The 17,541-nt window shown below is 43.5% G+C and overlaps 1 protein-coding gene across 1 annotated transcript in view; it reads right to left on the bottom strand.

The window, feature by feature from the left end:
- The window catches only part of nell1 (neural EGFL like 1), a 507,083-nt gene that overhangs the window by 324,421 nt on the left and 165,121 nt on the right, over positions 1 to 17,541 (bottom strand). The window contains exon 8 of the mRNA XM_023952325.1: positions 4,159 to 4,293. Coding sequence (XP_023808093.1) covers positions 4,159 to 4,293 — 135 coding nt within the window. The remainder of the gene's footprint in view (positions 1 to 4,158; positions 4,294 to 17,541) is intronic.

Genomic DNA, 17,541 nt, shown 5'->3' with positions numbered 1-17,541 from the left:
CTTCAGTGTGGTACTACAGTACATACTTTTATTGAGAAGCATGCAGAAGTATGGCAGCACACCTGCCCCTTTCCAATTCTCATTTTTCTGTAAATGGTTTTCACAGCACGGTGGCGCAGTGGTTAACACTCTTGCCTCACAGTGAGTGACATTTCTGTGTGGAGTTTGCATGTTCTCCCCTTGCAAGCGTAGGTTTTCTCCGGGGACTCCGGCTTCCTCTCACCGTCCAAAAACTTGCTTCATAGGTTAATTGGTTACTCTAAATTGTCCATGGTGTGAATGTAAGAGTGCATGGGTGTGATTGTGGCCCTGCAACAGACTGGCGACATGTCCAGGATGTTCCCTGCCTTCGCCCGCAAGTGGCTGGGATAGGCAGCCAAATGTCAAATTTTTTAAATTAAAATTTCTTAAATTACAAATTTTATTTTTTTAGCTTCCACTTTCCCTTAACTATGCTGCGGAACACTAGTGTCTCATAATTGTCCGTGTCTTTTATTAGTAGGGTAAGAAAAACATTGGATGGTAGCTCCTCCCACACACGGCGGGAGCGTCAGGTTTCTAAGCATACTTTCAGACAAATGTCCAGCAGCGACTTTTAACATGTGAAAACAAAGGCAAAGAACGGGAGTTTGATGCACAAATCCCATTCGATGTGAAAGAGAAGGGAGAAGGGGGAGGCAATCCACAGACACGTCTGTGCAGACCCAGGGCTGTGTAGTGTAAAAGGTGAATAAAATAATGACACTCGGGGACGTGAGTCTGTCCGGAATCAGCACCACTGGTTTTCACTACGTCTCCTGCAAGGCATTGGGTTAATGTTCCAGCGTTTCTTACTGTGCTGCTGTTAACTGTCATGAAGCAATTCAAATGCAAACAACTGTTCTAACAGTTTGCAAATCTTCGTGATGAAAGCAGGAAAACAAGTTAGTTCTTGTTTGAGGTTTGTGTTTGAGAACAAAGGAATTAAAGTCTGAGATTCCAGTGTTTTCTTTATTAAAGAAAGAACTGCTTTCTAATGATGTCTGGATTGAAGGAAAAATTCAATTTCAGACTTCAAGCACTTTTGAAAAATTTAAAGTTAAGTTTAAACATAAGTAATAACAAAATCAACAAAACACCATTAAGGTTTAGTAGCCAACCTTCAAGGTGGCATAAGACCCAGACATCTCTAAATCTATAACAGCTTTTTGAGGATCCTAATATTGTCAGCTATTACTCATGCCCTGAGGGACAGAACTCATTTTTCTCCTGCAAGCACCTCTTCATTTTACGTCCTTTTACGATTTCTCAAGCACCCAGTGGTTATCAGGTAATGACATGTCCATGGGAGGTAACCAGAATGTCTAAACTTTAGCCTGTGCTTCCTGTGCAGTGATGCAGCTACTCGAACTCCCAGAAGCCCAGGATGACCTGATTAAACAAGTTTGAAATTCTGAGCCTTAGGTAAAAGTGTGGAGTGCCAAAAATGCTTATTAGGGGTGTTTTTTTTTGGATGGTTTGCAGAAGTCAGAGAACAGTGGAAAAATGGGCAGGTTGAAACAAGTCATTAGAAGTCATAATAATATTTATTTACAGTGTTGTGCCTATTGCTTTCAAACTTTAATTCAAAACAGATTACTTATTTTTATGTAATAGTGACTTCTTAACTTCAAATATTTGTAATATGCTACAGGACTTCTGGATTATTGTACTTTTGGTTATTTCAGGAAAATAACTGCAAAGGTTAGTTTTAACACATATGAGCTAGTCAGGTGACCACCATGCAGTTTAGAATTAAAATGAAAGCTGAAATCAGTGCAGAAAGAACGATCACCAAAAAAAACAACACATCTATAAAGCTTGTTTTACAGATCTTCTGATGACCAAAGTGGTCAAAGAGGAAATAACTAGCAAAAAAATTACATTCACTTATACCATACAAAAGACAAATACAAACACTTAAAGCCACATTTTTTTTCATTTTAGTTCATTTCAGTTTGAAGGAATCACAATGCAAAACCACCAAAATGTAAGAATGATGGCGATGATAGCAATGCTCTTACAGGAATTATAGGATGAACTAAACGACTAACCCATGATTTTGAGGAGCTGATGGCATACCCAAACAAATGATGTGTTTTTTATAATGGGAGCAAATTAACAAAAACACAAAGAAAAAAGAGTCAAAATGCCTATTTTAAAGCATAAATCATACATTACCTTTGTACTGCGTTGGGATTATGATATTCACCATGTTGTCCATGTTAATAATAAATAAATCTCTACTGATGTTAATGGCATTGATATGGCTTTGGTGAAAACAATCAGTGGAATTCTGAAACCATTAGAATATATTTTTAATTTATCATTCTTAACAGGTCATTTCCTAATCAAATGAAAATAGCAAAAGTTATACCACTGTACAAAACCGGGAACAAGCATCACTTCACAAACCATAGGCCAGTTTCTATGTTACCGCAGTTATCAAAGATACTGGAAAAAATGTTCATAACCAGATTAAACTCTTTCATCGAAAAGCACAACATACTGGACGAAGGACAGTATGGGTTCAGGTCAAATCGATCAACATCACTGGCCCTGATGAATGTAACAGAAAATATTACAAATGCAATTGATAATAAAAAACACGTAATCGGGGTATTTATTGATTTAAAAAAAGCTTTCGACACAATTAACCACGCTATGTTAATTAATAAATTGGAACAGTATGGCATTAGGGGGTTAGTGCTAGACTGGATCAGAAGCTATTTGAGCAACAGAAAACAGTTTGTAAAGGTTGAAGGTGCTTGTTCCCAATGTTTGGATATTGTTTGTGGTGTCCCTCAGGGGTCGGTTCTGGGACCAATATTGTTTATTTTATATATAAATGATTTATTTAAGGTTTCTAACAAATAACGGCTAGTTTTATTTGCTGATGATACAAATGTGTTTTGTGATGGGAATGAGCTGCAGCAACTCATAGAAAATGTTAAGAAGGAGATGGAAAATCTGAAGCTGTGGTTTGATGTAAGCAAACTTTCACTAAATTTAAGTAAAACAAAAATTATGTTATTTGGTCACCATAAAGGTAAGAATATTAACATTGACATGCACATAAGTGGGGTGAAACTTGAAAGAATTTAAGAAACTAAATTTCTTGGGGTCATAACTGATGACAAACTAACCCGGAAAGCACATATTAGCTACTTACAAACTAAACTATCCAGAAGTATTTCTGTTTTGAATAAAGCTAAACTGGTTCTTGACCACAAATCACTCCACATGTTATAGTGTACATTGGTTTTACCATATTTTTCTTATTGTGTAGAGGTTTGGAGGAACAACTATAAAACAATGTTACATTCACTTTCAATACTTCAGAAGAGAGCAATACGAATCATACACAAAGTCAGTTACCTTGAGCACACAAATAAATTATTCATAGAATCAAAATTACTCAAATTCTACGATCTAGTAGAGTATTGTAACGCTCAAATAATATTTAAGGCCGAAAACAATTTATTACCGACGATAGCCAAAGGTTATTTATTAAAAGAGAGGAAAAATATAATTTTAGGGAAAAAAAAATTTCTCATACATAAAGCACGTACAAATAAAAAGAGATTCTGTGTTTCAATTTGTGGGTTGAAGTTGTGGAACAGAACCAGTAAATGCTTGAAACAATGTCCAAACATAAAAGAGTTTAAGTATAAATACAGAAATATGATCATGGACAAATATGTACAAATACAAAAAAATACAGAAAGTCAGCATTTGTAAATCTGCATACTTTGAGATTGTTTTGTTATTCATTTGCATGTTTTTTGGAAATAAGAATTACTTGTGCACTGTAACCGAATATACACTTGGGTAGGGCACTGGACTTTGATGGTGGGAGTACTGGGTTTAGTTAGGAAAGTAAGGACTCAAGGTAAAGGGGGTGAGAGTTTATAAGATTTTTCTTCTTCTCACTCCCTTTTGGACTTGTGTTTATATAATTTTGTCTTGTCTTGTTTTATATAATTTTCTTGTTTTTTTTATATAATTTTTGTCTCGTTTTTGTCTTTTGTTATTTTACACTTGTTTTCACTTGTCCAAAATAAAAAAGGGTACTACTACTACTATTACTAAATGAAATAAGACTTTATTCCTCAATGGAAGGATGAATCCAATACTCACATTACATGCACAATTCCTGCAGTTTTTAGTCTCCACCCACAGCTCTTTATCCCGGTACACAATGCCATTGGCGCTGCAGGTCCTCTCGCAGTGACAGCCTTCAAGTTGAGTCAGCCTTGACTCAGCATAGTTCAGCTGCAAACAGATTCAGTACAATCACAAGATCTTTCAATAGTGGGACATATGTTCAGCCATCATGCATTCTCTTTACCCTCTTTACCCTGCTTGGGGTTTTACAGGTACCTGCTTTTCCACTAACCACTTAATATAAGTACATGGGATAAGTGATCAGGATTCAGCTCAAGCCCAGCACCTCAGGCAAAAACTCTTCACAGAAAAGGCAGAAAAGATTGACAGCTTCTATGCTGCCTTCATCCATCTCTGTTCTTGCACCCTTATCCTTTTTTTCTGATTATTATTTTTTAATAATAATCAGCTCTTTTTGAATAAAATAAATGTGCTGCAGTCAACGTCGGCAGAGTTGACTCTCTTTAATCTCTCTACACCTCTAACGGAAGTCCAGATATTTGACTTTCCTGATGGTTTTAGGTAATTCAGTGATATTTACACATCCCAAATTAATTTTTTTGTTGAGTGGTTGGTTGATTTAGAGGGGTTGATTTGTTTGTTAGGTGGGTGGTTGGTTGGCTGTTGGGTTGATTGGTTGTTTTTTTTAGGTGGTTGGTTGGTTGGTTCATTCATTCATTTTTTTTTTGAGGACAAAATAAGCTTTTGCTAAACCACTTCTAATTTGGATTCTTAAGAAACAAAGACAACAATTCCAAATGCTGAAGAGATAGAAACTTTCAGTGACAACCAGACTGCAAAAATTACTTAAACAACTGTCTGCAGTTTTTTATAGCCCAGTGGTTAATCCATAATTTTAGTTAATGACTCCAAGACAAAAGCATCTGAATTAAATAAAGAGTATGCTGAAAAAGAAAAAAAACTGCTGCACTCTGTAGGAGATCCCTAGCCATTTTAAATTCACAGAAACAGAAAGGATGTTCAAAAAGATAATTATTTCAAGTACACAGCAATCCCCAAAGACTTTATTGACGATGTTGATGTTTTTAGAAAAGAGAGTGCAACTCCAGGCTGTATCCCGACCAAAAGACCAGCATAGGAATCCTAATAAACAGTGAACAAAATCTGTTGCAGGACTGACAGACAGTCACTAAAAGTGTTTAGAAATAAAGACGAGAACACAAAGTTGTTTCCCACTAACACACATTACCTAATTATATTTGTATTGTTCTTCTAAAGACAATCGTCTCATGGAAATTTAAAAAAGGTTTTAGGTCCTGATTTCCAAAATGTGTTTTTCAATTTTTCGTCAGGTTAGAATGGAAACCAACTGCTGTTATAAAGTCTCAGTTTATTTTGAAGAGGATTCACATGACAGGGGTGTCCACTTTCACTGCTAGGTCAATGTGCAGACGCATTGAAACGTCCTACGGTGCGTTTTGACCGTCAGGCTCGGCAGTCTAGCGGCAGCATGTTTTAGGCAGTGTGGTGCGATGTTTCCAGAGTTCAAACATTTGAACTTTGGACAAAAATGTGTGTGATTTTTGATGATTTTGTTGATGACGTGATCAGCAGGTGGAGCCCAAAACCAAAAAGATGATCAATCTCGTTTGTTCCCCTCCCATGCATTATGATATTCTTCTTATTTGTATCTTAATGATAATAAAAGTTCTTTTAATTTTGTTCTTAATTTTATGACAGAGAGACAGAAGTACCCCTGAAAGCGGACATCATTAAGATGAAGCTCCTGCAGTAAATGGTGAAGAAACCGTTCTGGGAGAGTCTCTGAATGATCTCATGAATTCAGACATGGAGACATGATTACCGATGCTTTTGTAGAACTCATCAAAATAAATAAACCTGATCTCTAGAATTCATCGGTGTCTTCCATGCTTGGATTTGATTGGATATGAAATATAATAATAATAATAATGGATTGGATATATCTACGTTTTTCCAGACGCTCAAAGCGCTTACAATGTGTACATTATTCATTCACTACTCATCCATACTTGGTGATAGTAAGCTACCTATGAAGCCACAGCTGCCCTAGGGGCAGGCTGACAGAGGCGTGGCTGCCAGTTCGCACCTACTGACCTCTGACCATCTCCGGGACATTCATCCACAGTCACACACCAGTGGAGCTACACTGGAGGCAAAGAGGGTGAAGTGTCTTGACCAAGGACACAACAACAGTTGACTGGGGGGACCGGGGATTGAGCCGCCAATCCTTCGATCGTTGGACGACCTGCTCAATAAGTCCACATAAGATATACAGTGAACGCTTCCATTTAGTGATGGGCTAAAAGCTTTGGACAGTAGCTCCTCCCACTTGCAGCATCAATATCATAAATACATTTTTGGACAAGCAGTAAGCATTAAATTTAATAAGTGAAGAATGAAAATTTGATGCGGGATTGTGTTTGGTGTGAACGCAGCATAAAAATTCTCTGAAAACCTGTTTCTAGACTGGGGGTGGTCTGCAGTATTCTAACACATTCCAGAAATGGTTAATGGGCCATCAAACCAGTCCACCAGTTCTACAAAAAGGCAGATGGGTTAGGATTATGGCACTACTTTAAGAAAAGATGAGGCCGTGATAGAAAACAAAGGGGAACTTCCTGAACAGCAATGTCTTCTGCCGCACGTTCTCTGACAGTGGTCGGAAGACGCAGGGGAGTTCTTGTCTAGGACTGAAGGCTGATCTTCCTTCGGGGTTCACTTTCTTCTCAGTTTTTTAAGATGAACTTTCTTTATTACTTTAATTTCTTAACTCCAAAACGGCGACTTACTGCATGTGCACACGTTCCACACACTCACACGCGCTCTTCACCCCTCCCTTCCTGCTCTGCGCAAGCAGTCACACCAGTTTCAGCACACACATACACACACACACACACACGCACACACACACAGATCCCACAACACGTGCTTTTCTCCTTTCTACAACAAATTTGATCACAGTTGCAGATATAGGCAGGTGTAGGTATCCAATCCGTAACGGTTGCATGTGCGAAATGCGTCAACGTCTGGTCAGGTTTACAGTTCTTATAAGACGTTAAAACCGCCATTAACAACAAAAATTACGGTTTCGAATTCACAGTTATGATTAGGTTAATGTAAGAGATGTAAGACCTGTGGATATGCGGTCCCAAAGTGTGCTTTGTTCATGTTCCGCCGCGGAAAAAATTCAGACGTCCAAACATTACTCCCCGCTCCTCCCCTCCCAGCCTTCCCCCACCGGGTGACTAGCGTCCCCCTTTGAGATGCCGCCGCACCAGGACCACTGCAACAGTACAACAAAATCTGAAAATTGAAACAAGATCGAAGAAGCCACGGCCTCTCAAAATTCAAAACAAAGAATGTTATAGACCACGTCTGTCAAACTCAAGGCCCGGGGGCCAAGTGTGGCCCTCCATGTCATTTCATGTGGCCTGTGAGAGTATAAAATTTTTTAATTTCTTAAAATAAAAATAAAAATTGATGTGTATTTATTCATATCTAGGGGGAATCGGACTTGAAATAACAGATTGGGCAACTATTCATTAGGACTTAAACATTGTCCATATAATCTACCCTGACAGAATCAAATGTAAAAGGATTTATGCTAGAGTAACAAGCAAACCTATGTTTTTTTATGCAACTGCAATTGTCACTTTAAAAAGTTAAATACATAAATAATGAGTTATTTACATTAAGAAGTAGTTACGTTTATTTTTCATTACATTAAGTGACATGTACAAGTTACATCTAGCCCTTTGAGGACAACCGCTATGCTGTTGTGGTCCTCTGTGAAAATGAGTTTGACACCCCTGTTGTAGACACTAAAAGAGTCAAACACCTTAACATCCATCCCGACAGAATCTGGACTGCAGAAAACTGGGCACTAGGTTCAGCATTTACTGTCATGATTTGAACTTGTTGTCTTGTTTTTGGTCCTTGTTCTGTCTTGTTTCTGTTTCCTGTTTTATTTTGAAAGTCTCCTGTCTTGTCTGTTTTCTTGAGTTTTACTTCCTTTGGTCCCCATCAGCCCTGATCGTGTCCACCTGTGTCTTGTCTGCCCTGTCTGTATATAAGTCTTGTCTCTGCCTTCCTCCTGTGTTGGTCCATTATTCCTGTTCCGGTGTTCATGTCATGTCATGCCATGTTCCTCGTTCCTTGTTCCTTGTCTCATGCCACGTCACAGTGAGTTTTTGTTTTTTGGTTTTGTCATCCTTCTCGGCAGCGCCCTTTGTTTGTAATTAAACCCCTTGCCCTTGAACCGTGTGCCTCCGCCTCTGCATTCTGGGTCCTACCAGCTCTCGAGCCCCACCACCGTGACATTTACACTTGATTATGCAATTCTGAGGACGTAATCAGAGGGAGGAACAGATATACAGTAAAAGTGTATTTGTTTTTACTTTATTGACATTATTTTCTTTTTATTGAAGAAGAGCAAAGCCATCAGATTAAACAGGGCGTGAACTTATCCCTGATAAATGAATTTTTAAATCATAGGATTTACAAAAAAAAAAATAATCAACAGAACCAGAAGAGCGTTTTTTTCTGTTTTTGACCCACGTCTAGACTGTTCCCAAACACAAGACATTTGATATGGTGCCTCTGTCAGACTCCTCCCCCTTTCCTCTCCGCTTGGCTCCTGATTCATCCCAGCTGCGACCGTTTACCGCATCCCCTCACCCACCTTCATAAGGAGTTTCAGGATCATCATTCTTCGCCAGTCCGTTGCCCCTGATGGTGCATAGTTGGTCATCACGTCTCGTTCTTGTTGCTTTGTTTCGTCAAGCCTGCGCCTAACTTCTATCTCTACTTACTTCCAGGAATCCATTGTCACAAGTGGTCGACAGAATCTGCCTCAGTCCGGAGCCCTCCCTCTGTCTTCTCCTGCTGGTCACATCTTGAGCCTCTGCCGTCTCCTGCCATCTCTCGGACCTCCTCCGACGTCGACTCCTTCCGAAGGTCTGCGGAAGAATCCACCAGTGATGCCACCGAAGTCTGCTCTTGGCTCGTTGGGAGCTCAAGATCCTGCTCTTAATCTCTCACCTACTTGTTGATTAAAACCCCTTACCTGGTTTTATTTGCACCTTAGACATGTAGGGGCCTTGGTAGGGGGGGTGCTTGGACATCACTGCCAGCAAGCAGCGGATGTCCTCCTAGCACCCTACCCACCAATTTTAACCGCACCTTAGACATTTAGGGCCCCTTGGTGGGGAGGGTGAGGGGACGTCACTGTGAGTAATCAGGAGATGTCCCCTTAGTGCCCTACCCGCCAATTTTAACCGCACCCCCCTTAGTACACACACCCCTCCCCCCTCAATATATACATCCCAACATAAACACACACACATGCACGCACACACTCTCTCAAACACACATACACGCACACACATTTTGCAAAGAAGGTGGGACCTAGGACCATCTGTCCCCTGCCTCTTCCCTGGTGGGGGGTACGGGCCCCTTTGCAACGGCGGCTGTGTCCCCGGGGTGCCGGCTTCCTGGGCCCGGCGGTGCTCTCTCCGCGCGGTGGGGGGGTTCACATTACATCTGATGTGTTCGTTCCGGGGGTGTTCGTTTCCCTGGGGGGGTGGGTTCTGGTCCTTGCTCCTGAGTGCTGGGCCCCGCCAAATTTCCAACTGTGGCCGAGCCTGGTCGGGCCATATTTACAACACCCCTTGTGGGCCCTCTTTTTTCCCCGGGGTTCCCCCCTCCTGGGCGGGGGCGGCGGGCCCCTGCCTCGCTCCTCCCTGGACCAACCGTGGGCCGGGCGGATGGCTGCCTGGAGTGCGGAGTGGGTCTCCCTTGGGGGGTCCTGGCTCGTACCTGGGGTTGGGGCGGGGGGATGCCCGGAACTCCTGGGTGGTGGTGGGGTGCTCGTCTGGGGCTGTGGGCGTCCTTCTCCGGTGGGGCCCTGCGCTGGGTTCTCCCGGCGCGGCGGGGGGGCTGCTCTCCTGGTTGGGCTGGGGCGGCGCCCTCTTTCCCTCCGTGCCTCCCTGCTCTCTGGCTCTGGGGGCCTTGCGGCGGCCCTGCTGGCCCTGGCCTGGGTGGCGGGCTTGGTCGCCCGGGCGGCGGTTGATCCCTGCCGGTTCCCGTGTGGCGTTGGGGGGATTCCGGCTACCGCTGCTGGTGCGGTGGGGGTCTTGGGGTGGGGATGGCTGGGCACTCTCCCTCCTTCTTTTCACGTTCCACCATCCATTTTAGAAGAACATAAACACTCACCTGAGCACAGGTGTTAGCTCAACAGACTGAATGACTGAAATATTTCACACTAGTTGGTTTTAAGGCATAAGTATGCGTGTGAACATTATCTGTTTTGTGTACATGTCGACAGGTGGACATTTTTGCAACTAACAGGTGTGTTTATAACATTTGAGTGTGTGTGTGGACAGGCTCCGCCCTTTTTTTTGTTTTTTTTCATTTAAACCTTACCATAATGATTAACAACCAGTAAACTTGTTGCTTTATGCACAAATGGCCGCTGCCCAACAAGACCTTTTTCACCGCCTCGTCGGTATGACTCAGACCTTACTTGAATTAACTGGACAATTTACCCATGTCTTGGCTCCCACAGCTCAGGCTCCCATCAATCCTACCTCTTCCGGTTCCGGATCTCCATCCGCTTCAGAAGACTTCCGACTTTCTTCGGGGACATGGAAGCCTGCGGAGGATTTTTACTGCAGTGCCAACTGATATGTCAACAAGCCCCCTGTTACTACCAAACAGACCACAGTAAGATAACTCTCATTATAAATTCTCTAGGTAATAAAGCACTCCAGTGGGCCCAAGCTTTTCTCTCTGCCAACCCTATTAGTCACCTCACGTACGAACGTTTCATCAGCAAGTTCTGTTTGATCTTTGACCAACCCCGAAGACAGGAAGAAGTGAGCCGGCGGCTTCTCGCTCTTAAGCAGCGGAGTCGACCGGTTAGTGACCATGTTGTCGACTTTCGAATCCTGGCGGTTGAAGCTGGCTGGCCCGACGTGGCCCTAAAAGGTGTTTTTTTACCAATCGTTGAATGAACAGATTAAAGATCATCTCTGCTCTCAACCCGAAGCACGTTCATTTGAAGAGTTGGTCTCCGCGGCGCTCAGATCGGACCTTAGACTACGGGAGCGTCAGAGAGAACGCACTCATCCTCCTCCTCGCCCCATCGCCAAGCCATTAGGTGCTCCACCTGCCGATCATAGCATACACACGGAAATCCCCATTTCTATAAAACCTCCGGAGGAACCTATGCAGATCGGTCATTCGAGGTTGTCCGAGGAAGAACGCCGCAAGATGCGCGACGAAGGAGCATGCTTCTACTGCGGAACAAAAGGTCATTTAGTTTCCACATGCCCTCTTCGTTTAAACTCCCAAGCCCCTCGTTAAACGACAGGCCACGAGGGAGCCAGTCTCCAAGTATTTTGGTGAAGAGTCTTTGTTAATTCCTGTCAAGCTATGTTGTGATCTTGTCGTCCACGATTTAAAGGCCCTCATATACTCTGGGGCAGAACAGAGCGTTATTGATCATCATCTGTTTAACCGTTTGTCGATACCCACAGAACCACTGGACATCCCTATTGAAGCCTCTGGTCTGGGTGGTCAACACCTATCGCGCATCACTCACCGCACCAAGCCCATTTACTCGTCGTGTCAGGTAATCATAGGGAGTCCATTCGTTTCCTCGTTACTCAGTCTGCTCACACTACCATAGTGCTGGGGTTTTCCTGCCTCAAACTACATAACCCTCAATTCAACTGGTCTCAGGGGACCATCACTCAATGGAGCCCCTACTGCCTCGCCAACTGTTTACTTTCTGCCGTCCCCAATGTGTCCCCTCATTGTGTGGAGAGTCCTAGTCAGGTCGATCTTACTGCTAATCCGCCGTGTTATCATGACTTAAAGACCATTTTCAGTAAATCTAAGGCTAGTGCTCTGCCCCCGCATAGACCTTATGATTGCGCTATAAATCTCCTGCCAGGTGCTCTGCTGCCCAAGGGCCGATTATTCAATCTATCCGGTCCCGAACGAGCTGCTATGGAACAGTATGTCCAAGAAACACTCTCCCTGGGCCACATACGACCGTCCTCCTCCCCTGTGGGAGCAGGCTTCTTTTTTGTGGAAAAAAAGGATAAGACACTCAGACCATGCATCAACTACCGCGAACTAGTTATTCATTGCCATTGATTTCATCCGTTTTTGACTCTGTTCAGGAGGCCCGGATCTTCACTAAATTAGACCTACGCAACGCCTATCATTTGGTCTGCATCAAAGATGGCGAGGAATGGAAGACTGCCTTTAACACTCCCCTTGGGCATTATGAATATGTGGTCATGCCTTTTGGCCTCACCAACGCCCCGGCAGTTTTCCAAAGGTTAGTAAACGACATCCTCCGCGATTTCATTAATCGCTTTGTATTCGTTTATTTAGATGACATTCTTATTTATTCCAACGACCAGCCCCAGCATGAACACCACGTGCGTCTCGTACTCGAGAGACTATCAGAAAATCAGCTCTTTGTTAAATTTGAAAAATGTGAGTTTCATGTGACCACTGTCCAGTTCTTAGGTTACATCATCGAGGCGGGTTGCATTCGACCTGACCCATCCAAAATTGAGGCAGTTGCTAACTGGGCGCCACCTGACAGCCGAAAGAAACTCCAACAATTCCTGGGATTCGAAAACTTCTACAGACGTTTTATAAGTAACTACAGCAGTATTGCCTCCCCTCTTACACGTCTAACTTCCACTAATCATCCCTACCTCCGGTCCACGGAAGCTCAACAAGCCTTTAAAAAATTAAAGAGTCTCTTTGTTACAGCCCCCATCCTCATCCAGCCTGACTCCTCTCTGCAATTCGTGGTGGAAGTGGATGCTTCGGACTCAGGAGTGGGGGACGTTTTATCCCAAAAGGAAGCCGTCACTGGCAAGTTGAAACCCTGTGCTTTCTTTTCACGGAAATTGTCTCCTGCTGAACAGAATTATGATGTGGGGAACCGGGAGCTTTTGGCCATCAAGCTGGTGCTGGAAGAGTGACGTCACTGGTTGGAGGGGGCCGAGCAGCCATTCATAGTATGGACCGATCACAAAAACCTGGCTTATCTCCGTTCCGCCAAGAGGCTAAACTCCAAGCAAGCTCGATGGTGTCTCTTCTTTGATCGCTTCCAATTTCCAATCACCTACAGACCCAGATCTCGTAATGTCAAGCCCGACGCCCTATCCCGGAAATACACCCCCTCTGAACAGTCCACCTCCACTATCCTTCCTTCCACCTGGATCATTGGAAACCTGACATGGGACATCAAGACCAGGGTACTTCAAGCACTCGCTAAAGACAATAATCACCCTCCTGTCCCTAGGGGTACCTTGTACTTGCCATCCGATCTCCGTTCTGAAGTAATCGCCTGGGGTCACGCTTCCCGGATGGCTTGCCATGGAGGGGTACACCGGACCTTTAATCTCATCCGCAAGTGGTTCCACTGGCCATCCATGGACAAGGATGTACGTGAGTACATCGCGGCCTGCACTACTTCTGCACGGTCTAAATCGTCATCCTCTGCTCCTGCGGGGCTGCTCCATCCGCCCCCCACTCCCAACCGACCTTGGTCCCACATAGCCATGGACTTCGTCACCGGGTTACCCCCATCTCATGGGAACACTGTCATCCTCACAGTTGTCGATTCTCAAAAATGGCTCACTTCATTCCACTCCCCCAGCTCCCCACTGCCACTGTCACCGCCACAGCGGAAATTATGGTCAGTCACATTTTCCGCCATCATGGCATCCCAGTGGACATTGTCTCCAGTTCATCTCCCAGGTCTGGAAGGCCTTCTGTACGGCCTTGGGGGCCATGGTCAGCCTCACCTCTGGATACCATCCCCAGTCTAATGGCCAAGCGGAGAGAGCGAACCAGGAACTGGAGGCAGCTCTCCGCTGTCTGGGGCACAGAATCAACAGGACTGGTCCCGATTCCTCGTCTGGATTGAGTATGCCCACAATATTCACCCCTCATCTGCCACTGGGATCTCTCCTTTTGAAACCACCCTCGGGTACTCACCACCTCTGTGTCTCCATCACAGGAATTGGATCTGACAGTGCCTTCCGTCCAACATCACCTTCAGCGTTGCCAACGCATCTGGACTCAGACAAAGGCCACTCTCATCTGCACCAAGGAGAGCAACTGCTAGATCGCCAACCGTCGCAGGGTGGTGGGACCTAATTACCAACCAGGCCAAAGGGTATGGCTTTCGACCCGTAACATTCCCATTCAGGCATCATCCATTGTCACAAGTGGTCGCCAGAATCTGCCTCAGTCCGGAGCCCTCCCTCTGTCTTCTCCTGCTGGTCACACCTCGAGCCTCTGCCGTCCGCTATCTCTCGGACCTCCTCCGACGTCGACTCCTGGGAAGGTCTGCAAAAGAATCCACCAGTGACGCCACCGAAGTCTGCTCTTCGCTCGTTGGGAACTCAAGATCCTGCTCTCGATCTCTCACCTACCTGTTGATTAAAACCCCTTACCTGCCACGCTCGTCCTCCTCTGTGTTTCTTCCGGGTTCCAGCGTCTGGGTCGAAAAGTGTTCTGTAGCCATGACAACATTAACAAAAACAATAAATCAAGGAGAATTATTTTTTTTCAATCTTTATACTAAATGAGTCAGTTCCATCAGCTTTTGCTCTAGGAATAAGAGCTTTTGAGCAGCAGGCGACGTGTACCCCGATTTTTTTGCATGTTTCATACATGACACCCATGATTTTCATTTCCCCTTTGAGTTGAACTTTGGTGTCAGAGGCAAAAGTCGAGGAATCACAGAAGCTTCTCAGGAAATCAAAAAACAAAACAAAATGCTACATGTCACTGAAGCATTTTAGTTCTTTAAAGAAGTCTGACTGGAGAGCTACACAAGTTCTGAGTTGCAGAGCTGTGTCCTGTCCCCTGTCCTGTTTAAAATTATTTGACTTCAGGAAGAGGCTACCATCTTTCAATTTTTCTAAAAATTCATCATCAGTCCCTTCTACAAATTTAAACTCCTCCTAAGGATTTCAAAGTATTGCCTAATAATTCCTTGAGCATCATTAGGTAGTCACTTGGGAAATTCTTTTGGAATTTGACGTGGCAGACTTTTAAGGGCGTTAGAATTGCAAGCTTGTGAAAGGTGTATTCCCCTTTTGCTTTTTTTTTTTTAAATATTGCAAATATTTAAAAAGGCCTACATTTTGTAAAATCATCTTTTTGAGCTTTTAAGTGTATTATAATGTTAATTCCTCACAAAAAACAAACCCCAAAGTGGGATTTTGCTCCATTCACGCATTTCTTAGTATTTCTCTAAAACCTGCTCTCTGAGCACCAGCCCCTCCCAATCCCAGAGATCCCCCATGTTTATATTTATGGACATGAGGGAACATCACTGCCAAAGAGAGAAAGAGTTGTCTTACTTTCAGGTTGGAAAATAGCTTGCTAAAATAACTCATATTCATTAAAAAAAATGTTCTTTAGTGAGAATATATTATCATATATATATATATAGTCTACTTTAAAAGCCTTAAGAATAGCATGGTATAGGCCTTTTAGGATATCTATTTTTGAAAAGAAAAAAAATACTGTTATCTTTAAGAGTTTGTTCACATTTAATGTCCCCCTCCAATGAAAATCATGTTGTTGTTTTTTGACATGTACTTGTGGCATTTTTCTTAAAAAAGAGAACAAACGTTTGAGAATAGAGACTGTCAGTCGGTGTCGTTTATCTCCCTGATTTCAACTTGTGAGCTGCTACCTTTGATAAAAGTCAACAATAATGCAAATGCCACCTTGATAATCCACAAACGAGGAACTTAGTGTCACCTCAGCTCACCTTGAGACCTGACTTTACGGTCCAAGGAAACAGCAATTATTCACCTCATGCTGAACCTTCAATTTTCCACAGAGCAGGCAAATCCATTTTCAGCTGGAGACAACTGCACCTTCCCCACTGTGGCTTGTACTCACAGTGAGGTCAGGTGGCAAAAGGTCACGCTGTGCTCTGAAGGAGGAGGCGTAGTAGGGTAATGGACTTCATTTCACCTTTATTTGACACCAGCATCGATTTTATAGCTCAACCCCCCCACTGAGGTGTCTTTGCATCCTCCACTCCCACCTGATGGCACTTCCCCAGCACACAGTGCACCCACTCAATCAGACCAGCACACAAAGTCCATCAACACAACTGTATGAATAGTTCATGCATATGTTAAATGTTTGAAATGGCTCATAGTCTCTTCATTTGCCCCCACAAGCGACTCTCTCTGCCTGTTAGCCTCCTGCCGAGCCGTAGCAGCTACCATTTTCTGAATCATTTCCCTGGAATTTTTCTATCTCTTCTTCATTACTTCTTTGCTTTTCTTAAAACGTTTTTAATTTCAAAGTATCATATATTCTGCACTATAAGGCGCACTTAAAGTGTGTGAGTAAGCTTCGGACCGCAGTCCGTCCGGCTGCTACGCGTGAGTCAGCAGACAGACTCAGGGGAACCGTGTCTCCCAGAAGAACTGTCTCCAAGAAGATGAGCGGCTTTGGAACGGTGTGTGAGCTGGTGGAGGCAGCTTTTGAATAGCACGGTCCTGAGATATCGTAACGTTTTTAATTTCAAAGTATCATATATTCTGCACTATAAGGCGCACTGAAAGTGTGTGAGTAAGCTTCGGACCGCAGTCCGTCCGGCTGCTACGCGTGAGTCAGCAGACAGACTCAGGAGAACCGTGTCTCCCAGAAGAACTGTCTCCAAGAAGATGAGCGGCTTTGGAACGGTGTGTGAGCTGGTGGAGGCAGCTTTTGAATAGCACAGTCCTGAGATATCGTGCCAACAATCATGTGAATTAGTGTTTCCAATTGTGTCCAGACAAAATAAAAGGCTGATGTTATTCCCACATACAGTACAGTAATTACATGCAGCCAAAAAGTACATTGCGGCATTGCCCGCATGGATTTTAAGTGCATATAAAGCTAAATGTTGTTGGCACGTATTTGCTTAATCCTAATCCTTCTTCCAGGTCTGTTTGGCCCAGAATAAAGCACTGGCCGCATATATTTAGAAACATTATAAGCAAACAGGCACATAATAATAATCATAACAATAATAAAAGCAAGTTTAGAACATCATCTTCCTCTATGCCGCAGCTTTGTTTGTTTACAACTGAACTTGCCATTTCTTCTTCTATGACCTTTCTAGTATTTTAGATAGTTCTGCGCATGTCAAACTTATTTATTCCAATCGAAAGTGTAGTGTATGTCAATGTTTGTTAAAATCTGATAAAGTTTTTCTGGACCCATGTACACAGTTCAATTCTTATCCGATCTATGGTCAGATTAAAGTTATTTTGCACATGTAATCGCAGCTACTGTGCT

This window comes from Oryzias latipes, chromosome 3, assembly GCF_002234675.1.
Source record: "Oryzias latipes chromosome 3, ASM223467v1".
NCBI lineage: Eukaryota > Metazoa > Chordata > Actinopteri > Beloniformes > Adrianichthyidae > Oryzias > Oryzias latipes.
Note: the sequence above shows the minus strand (reverse complement) of the source record. Positions and strands in the feature narration are given on the sequence as shown.